Source organism: Morone saxatilis, unplaced genomic scaffold, assembly GCF_004916995.1.
Source record: "Morone saxatilis isolate NCDOM2014 unplaced genomic scaffold, NCSU_SB_2.0 Contig8, whole genome shotgun sequence".
Classification (NCBI taxonomy): Eukaryota; Metazoa; Chordata; class Actinopteri; family Moronidae; genus Morone; species Morone saxatilis.
Genome location: NW_023340257.1, coordinates 16,842,027 through 16,852,440, shown reverse-complemented (window position 1 = coordinate 16,852,440; position 10,414 = coordinate 16,842,027). Strand labels below are relative to the sequence as shown.

The window sequence follows — 10,414 nt, the reverse complement described above, 5'->3', positions numbered from 1 at the left end:
CATATTTGAAGCTAATGAGAGACTGGGAGGCTAATAAATGAAAGTCTTTGGCCTGAGACTTAACATGGTAAACCATCTAAAGAAACAATCTTATTGTCATAAAGACTTATTGTCCAATACAACACTTCTCTAATGTAACGCCAAAACGTTATGATTCACTTTATATCAACCTCAAACTCTCCCGGGGAGAGCTGAGTACAAAAACCACTGATGCTCCTGCAGGAGGAACAATCGTCTACAACTTTTGACCCCTTCGTTATGAAATCTATCAAGCACAGACTCATCGATCAAACAATACTAGAAAAACAAAACAATGCAATTATTTAATGTACAATGTTCAATCATGCTTCTAAATATAAAATGCATTTGTCTCTTGACTTCTTGCATTAGAGGAATGTGCTCATAAGGAAACACAGGTTCAATACCCATTATGACCCGATGGCTATTACCTAATATATCATCATTATTGAACCTACTACTGTATACTGCTGCTGAGCACAGCCCACACAAACACACAAATCCTTAACACCAACCAAGCAAAAACAAGCACACACACACACATGCACACTGTATATTACAATTTCCTGGTGGGGATCTGCTGTGCTTCATTTAGGAGGCTGGGTAAACTGTGATATGGAAATGTGTAATGCAGGGGCAAAGGTAATATTACAGTATTACAGTGTCACTATGTGTCTATTAATATGGGCTCCGCAAGTGGAGCAGTCAGCAAACACAAAAGCTGCCCCAGCAGAGGGGGAGGAAGAGGAGGAGGAGGAGAAAGGGAGGGAGGTTGGGGTCGTGAAGCTGGCCAGGTGGGTGGTGGCTGGGGAGATGTGATGTGATTATAAAACTCATAAACCGTGACAGAAACAGAAGGTTTACTGTCTCACAATGTTACGCTGAGTTCTGAAAGACCTTTACTAAAAAAAAATAAATAAAAAAAAAACATATTGTGTGTGTGTGTGATTCCCTGCTACGTTATCCTGTTTATCTGCAGACTGGAGAGAAAATAAATGATGCTGTGATCACCCTCACTCGCTATATCACACACTCAAAGTCACAGCACCTGTTTTGGTAATATTCATGATATCAGTTTTTGTGAGGGGATTTAGATGAGAAACGACTGTGAGAAAAATACTTTTGCTAGAGGAGGAAAAGATTTATTCTCATCAGGAAGGAGATGAAGTTTTGATTTGGTCGGAAGTTACAGCAGAAACAGGCAACTCTGACCACAGGGGAGAAAAAAAAACAGGTTGTTTTTAATATAAAAATGATGAAAGACCACTCTGGCCATTTATGTGACACACTTTCAATACAACAATGAATCCGTGTAGAACTTAAAGTATGTTAGATTGCACATTCAAATGTCATTGTGCAATTACTTGATATGACACACTCCAGAGAAAGCTGAAATGTCAAAATTACAGTTTTTAATATATTAAAATACTTCTGGATTATGTTCAATGGCAATGCTCTCATCCAGTAAGTGTGCCACTCTTATACTGTCCCAAATTTAAAAATCTTGTTGATGACTTTGTAATTTATTACATTTGGGGCAATTCATTATTGAAACTGTATACATACTAGTGTATTTATTTTTAGTGCAAAATATCATTCCTGTTCCCTTTGTGTTCACCTCCTGGCCACTGTCGAGGCACAGGCAAGATACCAAACCCCCTAACTGGGGGGGTCGCTATGTGGCAGCCCCATCCTCTTGACATCTCTCCCATTAATTGCATGTCTATGGGTCCTGTGTGTGCATGTTTGTATTTTTAATACGGCTCGAGCACTTTCACTGTGTGTGTGTGAACTGTTTAAGGAAGTGGAGTTTAATGGTGCAGATTGATAAAATAATTATTATTCTCTTCTTCTTCTTTTTGTCTTTAAAGTGTTCAAATTAAACATGGTGTCTTCCTAGTCTCACCCAAGTGATTTGAGTCACCTAAAAACATTAATCATACTTTAGCTGTCAGGAGTGTCAGGAAAAGTAATGATAAACATTGACAGTGAACTTCTTGCAGATGCATTCGATATGAACATTTCAATGTTGTGACAATTTTCTGTCTCACAATTTGGAAAGCGAAATTTCTCATACACAAAAGTCCTACTGCTTGTTTTGTTGCTGATGAAAATGAAATCGGGGCAGCATTACGGTTCCAAACAAAATGTATTAAGTTGTCTGGAAATTAGATTTATAGGAGAAAGAGTTGCACAGACACTCACATGCACACACAATAAAAAACGCTACACAGGAGATAGAGGAGCTCCTCGATGAGGGTATTCAGATAATTCTAGTCTCTGTCAGAGGCCACAATGCAACAGGCGGACTGCAAAGAACATGCTGACCTCAATGTGATAAACGACCCTGACATTTACATTAGCTGCTGACTGATGTGCATTTATCAGGAGGACACACACACTGAGCATCAATTTCAGTCACAAAGGAGATGAAGTGTGGAAGAATTCCTATCTTAAATGCAGCACCTGGGCTTGTTGCCGCTCCGCTCTTTGTGTCGTCTGCACTAACTGGCTAGTTAAAGGTCTCATCTGCCACCGCAAGCAGATCAATGCTTTTTTCAGGTAGGTGGAAGGTTGGGAATCAGGGAGAGGAAAAGGGATCGGCAGAGTTACTAGTGTGAGTAACAACCCCCCATGAGAGCAGGGGTCTAGATCAATGCCTGCACATGAATGAGAGAGAATAAAAATGGGGGAGTAGAGAGAGAGAAGGAAAGATAGACTGCTGAATCCAGCACAGACTGAACAAAAGAGGAGAGTGGCTGAAATGGACGAAGGGAGGAGAGAGAAGCTAAGAAATCTGGCAGATGGCAGGTGAAGAGGTAAAGACAGGAATAAAGAGTGATGGAGAGGGAGCAGAAAAGTGGAGAAAAATAGACAAACAAGGGTGTAAGAGATTTCCCTGTGAGAGGATAAACGCATAAAAGGACAGAAAGGACTGACCGGAGGAAGGGGAGAGCTCTCAACATCGTCACGGTTCTTCTATATCAGTCTCCATCAACGGCCCGACAAATTGTTCTTTATTTTCTCAATTGCTTTTAAGGAATGGAGTCATTTTTCTTTCTTTTGTTCGGGGAAATCTGTCACTATTATCAGGCTTTCTGCTGCAATTGTACAATAGACGACATATAAAATAGTGACTTTTGGCTCTATTCTCTTTCTGCTTTCCAATGAATTGCTTTTCTGACTCATTACTGAGTCATCGCAGTATTTAACTTTAATGTTATCATTAAAGAGCGTGGGTGCAAAACGGTCAATCTTGGCTTAGTAGAATCAATAAATGAAATCACGATGAATCACAGATTAATTAATTAATTAAGTAAAAACAGTAAGGTCATTATTCTTAACATTTGTAAATAAATAATCTAAATAATACAAGCACACGAGTTCGGTACGAAAGGACCTATTTATTGTTCACTAGTGGAATAAAGCAGCTTTGAGTAGCTACTCTGTCAGAAATACAACAGGAGAAGACACTGTAGCTGTAGCTATAGGCTACTCATATCGATGGCATCATGTTTCCTCTTGAAAAAAGCTCAACATTTACACAGAGATGCAGTTCCGCAGTTGTTTCGAGTGCCCTGCTGAGTGCAATGCTGCTAAGGTCCAAAAACTGAACTTGCTTGGGGCCTTTTGGGGCATGCATCAAAGCGTCAAAGTATTTATTTTTAGATGTTTTTTTGTGACTTTTATTGTATACCCCTTGGAAAAAACACTGGTGACCTCAATGGTGGTTACTGCCATGCTTACCAGAGGTGGCGGTTCTCAATAAGAAGCAAGAGTACTCATGTGGACAAATATCAGACGTGCCTGTACTCAGTAGTGGTAAGTACTGGCCCGTTTCAGGCAACGGAAAAGTCGCTGTTAGTCCACAGTTAGCATGGCTAACTTTTTAAGATTAAAAAGATTAAAATAAGCCTTCATTTTTTTGTTGAACTGTCTAACTTGCATTGGACTAATCCCGGGATACAAGGCAACCTGTGGATCTGGAGTCGCATGTAGCTCTTTAGCCCTTCTCCAGTGGCTCCCTGTGGCTTTGACAAAAAATTATATGGACACTTTTATTTATTTTTACGATTGTTTTAGGCATTAAGTGATTGTTACATCCTCCCATTGTAAAAATGTGTAGCCACTACACACCAAATAAAATAAATGTTTCAACATTTCGTCAACTAAAATTGGCGTCATATGTTGTATGTATGTCTTGAGTCTACAGCTACTCGAGCTATTGATTCCAAGTCTCAGAGGAAAATAGAGAATCTTGTTTGCTTCTTTCACCACCAACCCTGCTGGCTCACTGGTATGCTTGATTAGCATTATGAGCCTCAAATATGTTTTGCTGTTTTTGGGGCCAAAAATGTCTCTTTTGATAATAAAGGTTTCTGACCAACCCACTAATCTAAGAAGACAGTAGCTTCAGTCGAGCGTAGGTTAAGTTTGAGAAAGTTTCTGCAGTGCAAATCACTGATTTATTTTTCCTTTAATGTGGTATTGAACCAGAGGACATGCAACTGGTCAATCAGATTAAACCATCTGGACTCCTGAGGAACTGAAGTACTGTCTTCATCAAAATACAGTGCTAAGAGTTGTGAAAGTCCCGGTGTGTTGTAGCTTGTTAGCCCAAGAGAATTATGTCTGAGAGAATTAAAGGAAACAGGAAAGACAAACAGCCTTACTCTCATCAGGGTTAGGTGAGGCGAGGATGGCGCTGTGCTTCCTCTTCACCTCCTCGACTTTCTCCGCCAGCGACTCGATAAAACCCCGGATCTCCTCCACCTGACAAGAGAGAGAGAGAGAGGGGGAGAGACCAAAAGGCACTTTAGATCTCCTCAGTGCTGAGGCAGGAAGCACCAGTGATTAGCCTGAGTGATGTTGATAGAAACTGAACTGAAGATGTCATTATCATATTAGAGGCAGAATGAAAGCAGAGTGAAGCAGGTTTAAGTGAAAGAACACACACACACACACACACACACACACACAGTATATAAAAAAAGGTTTTCATGTTTATCTGGGCTCAATCATAATTTCTATGTGACTTTACAAACACTGGAGCAATCTGTTACGTATGTGTGTATGTTAGAGATATGTGGACTGAATTACCATATCGTATCATCAATAAACAGACGTTTATTCACATGTCATTCACAATTATTACAAACAGAGCTACATCAATGAAGGATTTTTAACCAACAACAGTTAGCAGGAAAAATCACTATGTGCAATAAAAATGGCTCAGTTTCCTATTTTTGAAACAGAAAGCCAACACTCACCTGAGTCTTTACAACCTGTGATGTTACTCAGGATGTTGAGGTGTGAATGTGTGATTCAGGGCTTAAATAAGACTGTGCCATGAAAAAGGAGCTGCAAAAAGCACCAAAAGATGATAAGGATAGTACGCCACATAGCAACAAGTATGTGAATGATTCCAATATATACACTCAAAGGAATTTTTTTAAACAAATGAGCTTGTAGTCAGATCAGACCGAGCCAGGCTGGCTATTTCCCCTGTTTTTATGCTAAGCTAAGCTAACTGGCTGCTGTCAGGAGCTTCATATGTAGAGTACAGACATGAGAGCGGGATCAGAGCGAACTCTTGAAGAAAGCTGCTAAACGTATTTCCCGAAATGCTGAATTACTCCTTTACTTCATAAATGCATTAAAGAAAACTGACCCTGGAAGTGCATCACATTCGTGTCCTCCTTGAACCAATCACCTTCCTCCCCCGCCCTGCTGGTGCTGCCTCTGGTGCAGGCAACAGCTGGACGAGCAGTAGGTCACATCTGTCTGTGACTTCATCAATCTCTACTTTCATCTCAATCTGTCATCTACCCGCGATCACGTTCTCCTCCTCTACACCTGCTCCGCTACAGGCCAGCCTGTTCTCCCTTCATTCTTCTACGATACGTCCATTGTTATTTCCCCCGTGCATTTCTCTGGTTTGACATTTCCATTTGCAGTCCACCTTTAACATCTCACAGCTCTGCACTCCCTCCTTCTCTCCATCCATACATTCTTGAGCTTTTCCTCCTCCCAGCATGGGTTATTATTCTCCCATTATCTCTTTAATTAGCTGCTGATTGGATCTGTTTTTTAATAACAACATAATTGGCTCTGGAAGACCACTGGGGAGAGACCATGTATTACAGAAGGCGCGCTGAGGTACGAGTTAAGTAAGGTAAGGTAGGGAGAGATCACAAAGTTAAAAAGTAAGAGTGAGACAGGAATACAGGGAGGAGGAGGAGGAAATTAAAGAGATGGTAAGTGAGCAGAAGATGAAACCACTTTAAGCTGTCTCGGTTTGGAGACCATGTGTTAGTGAGTCATGGTGAGCGTCTCAGGTCTCCAAAGACATCAGGAAAATTTCATTGGTGTGGGAGAAAAAACAATTTTAACAGCTCACATACATGCAGAAACAAATAAAGAGACACACAAACACTCACAGGATGACGTCAACAATTTTAAAACTTCAATGAACTTAATGAGGTGCTTGTATGGACTGTGACATTTGTCTGTATTTGCTACAAACACCCCTGTGAACCAGCCAAATCCCACAGATTTGAAAAACAAAAAGAATTTGTCATCTAATTTGAGTTTCAAAAGTCAAATTTAAATCTGGTAAGGAGAATTTCAGAGGGCTTGAGGCCACAGTGAGTCTGTCTTGCTTTTGCTCACTTCATTCTTGCATCATCCCCCCGAAGAATTTTGGAGGCGTGATATGAGCCTCGCCACACGATGTAAGAAGAGCACTGATAAATGTAATGGTGTTTATATGCATATCATATATGGCAGATACATAAATGGATAAGGCTGAAAATCTAAGAAGACCTTTATTACTCTTTGTCTCACTGTGTAATAATCAGTGATTAAAGGGCAAATTGATACATTTTCTTTACTAAAAGCTTTGAAGTTTATACGCAGTTTAAAATTTAAAATTTAATATATGGAAAATCAGAATACTGTGTGTTTCTAAATCCATCATAATTCAACATATAGGCCTGATTTACCACAAAACTCCTGTAAACAAACCTTTTACAGCATCATAAAACATTAAAACCTTAGCAGGGTTCCTTAGTGTTACAGCTTAGTTCATAAGGCTGAAGCCTCAACTAAGCATCACATGTTGCAAACACAAGCATGCAAACACTTGTATCAAAGGTGTGAAGTCAACATACAACATATGGTCCAGATTATACATCCAGACTGAAGGCCATAAAGTGTGGAGGTAAACAGCCTGTATGTCACATGTCAAACCTGCTGTTGAATGACATTCATTACAGTTCCCATCTGTAGTGATGTAGCCACTCCAACTCCAACATTTAATTTTCAATACTCAATCACGACCAGGTTGTGTTTGCTTTAATAGTTTGACGAGCTGAGAGTAGAAAAACTTCTCTGGATCATTATGAAGTAAAATGTCACCGACAGGCAACAGTAAGGCTCCTCCATGTGTTTTAGTAGTGATGATCAATGGTTTCTTTCATCACTGTGTCAAGCCTGTGAATATGCCCAGAATTAAATATAAGAACATAAATCAGATCCTGGATGCAGCACATTCTCAATTTTCAAATGACACTGTGAAAAGTTAAAATATATCACGATACAAATATGTGAAGATTCAAATCGGTGAGAGAAAATTTATTGTGGTATTAAGGCGCAAAGAAATTAGTTTCACTACACAAAAAGCAAACACATTGTTTTTAATACCCTACCTTACAAATAAAGAGTGATTCTATAATTTAATAAAATCTAAGAAAAAAAATATTTTGTAAATTTTTGTCTGAGAAAATCTTTTTAATTCATAATTTGTCTTCAAAAAACATGAAACAATCATTAACCCAGTATTGTGAATTGTATCGAATCATGGGATGAATGTATCGTTACATCCCTTGTGAAAAGTATAAATGAATACCATTTCACATAACTTATATAATTAGATTTTCAGACCTTTATATCTATAACAACATTTTTAAATGACAATTTAAAGTAAAGGTAGGAATAAAGTTCAAAAATGTATTTTTTAACATACTAGTGAGATCAAAGTAAAGAATAATTAAATCATCCATCATGCCTTCTTTTCCAAGATGTTTTAGGCAAAGTAAGCTAAAAGAAATCAAAATCTAAATATTCTGATGTTTTACTATGAATAAGAATATTTTTTGTATAATAATATTTTAATGAGCAATTTCATGAAAATTGATACTTTCTTCCTCATCTTTGACTCACTTTCCCCTTGGGCTCTTGGAGATTGTGGATGACGATGTAAGAGACATAACCTGTATCACGCTGTTCATGTCTTGTTAAGGATAAATGTAGTTTTGTTTTTTTCATGGGATCTGTTGACAATAGGGTGTGACGAGATCTCGCGAGATTAAACTCGACGATATTTCTCGTCCCGTTAAAAATCTGTCTTGCGAGATTTGTGAGCTATCCAAACTTCTATTTGTGACCTGTGGGGGCAGTAATGCGCCTTTGCTACGTCTAGCCTGCCAGAACCTAAAGAAGGAGAAGGAAAAGAAGAAGAGGAGGAGAAGGAGGGGAAGCAGCCAGAATGACGTCGGAAAATACCGTATTACCATTGAAGATGCCCCGCCACTTTCAAAATCGTGTTGTTTTGGCAGCATTTTGGGTACCCCGGCGGGGTTTCTTAAAATCTCCGTCCTCCGTCTCGTTCTCCGTGAGCTGAGTGTATCGTCACACCCCTAAATATATATATATCTTATGCTGATACTGTATCAAAGACAGAAACATGTCACTTCACTGTGTATGGTGATGGTGGATAATGGTCACTATGTGGAAGATGGAGAAATTTAACCTCTCCAATCTTTTCAGTGGTAAAAACATTTTCACTTCAAACCTCAGCAGGTGAACCTCTGATGTGACATTAACAGCAGCTCAGTTCCTGTCAGTCTCTTCATACAAGGAAGGACTTTGACATTTCTCCACTAACAGTGTAGAAATAACACTGAGACACAGAAACAGATGGTGGAGTCTGACAGTTCAATGTGACTGAGTCTGTCTCTGTGATCAACGGGTGGATTCACTTTCAAGTTTAGGTGGAAGAAGAGCTAGATTGTGATATTTAATACTGAATAACTGCATTAGTATAGTAATATTAATATTTAAAAAACTGATTTAATGTAGAAAGAAATTAAGAGAAATACTGTAACCATGTATAAGAACAGTCAATTAATAACTATAAACTTCCCATACAAAGAAAGATAAAAGATCAGAAACTGACCTTGACCTTGAATCTTGTGAAAGGAATCTGTTGGGAAATATGTTTTAATGACAAAAATAGATGTAATAATAAAAATTCATTAATAACTGTTCCTTACTTGTAACTTGTAATCTACGTTAATGATGAAATAATAAGAAGTTTAACTTACACCATGAGGAAGACGAACCAACAGGGCTCCAGCCATGATGAAGCTGAATACTGAGACTGTCTATAAAGATACTTCAGTGTCTGACTACAAAACTTTGACATATTGAAGTGTCATTTTGCGGAACTTGTTTGGCAGGAAAACCACAAGCTAGCATCAAAAATTAATCCATACAGACAGGCACAGAAACCACAGTGTAGAGAAACTGCAGTGGTCACAAAACTCATGAAAGGCCCTATAGAGAGCCAGTATTTGGTTTGTCTGTTCTGTTCCACCGTAGCAACATGGCAGACTGCATGGAAGGCAATTTTGCAACGCTGATAAAAACAGGCTCAGATTTACTAAAAACACTTACAGTGGGGCAAAAAAAGTATTTAGTCAGCCACCCAATTGTGCAAAGTTCTCCCACTTAAAAAGATGAGAGAGGCCTGTAATTTTCATAGGTACACTTCAACTATGAGAGCAAAATGAGAAAAACAAAATCCAGGAAAAATCACATTGTAGTTATTTCATTTCAAGTTATTAAGGTTGCACCTGTTCTGTCCGTACTTTATTGTTGAGCAGATGAAACAGCCTTCTAGTTTCAAACTTTGCATATACGTCAGCAGCGAACATTTAACTTTGAAGTGAAGTAACAATAGGTAAATTACACTATAACAGCTATGATTTATTTAGAGTTAAACAGTCAAAAAATAAGATAAGTTTTATCTTACCAGGCAGCTGGTGAATGAAAGTATACATTTCATTAATAATTCATTAATACTCAGAAACACACAGATACATAAGCTTTTTATTAATGGACCTTGGTATCTGATGTGACTACTGTTTGCCGCCAATAACATTATATTTGGATTCTGATACCAAACTGTCACAATTAAGTCTTTGTTGACTTACCAGTCAATCTGTATCCAATATCTACCAATAAAAAGTCATTAAATACAATTAAATAAGCCCTATGCTTCAATTCTTCCACAAATACATACATATACACACAACCTCTGTATCCTCTCCTC

The 10,414-nt window shown here is 38.5% G+C and overlaps 1 protein-coding gene across 1 annotated transcript in view; it reads right to left on the bottom strand.

The window, feature by feature from the left end:
- The window catches only part of stx1a (syntaxin 1A (brain)), a 56,169-nt gene that overhangs the window by 25,135 nt on the left and 20,620 nt on the right, over positions 1–10,414 (bottom strand). Inside the window, exon 3 of the mRNA XM_035679438.1 lies at positions 4,692–4,791. Within this exon, the coding sequence (XP_035535331.1) occupies positions 4,692–4,791 (100 nt within the window). The remainder of the gene's footprint in view (positions 1–4,691; positions 4,792–10,414) is intronic.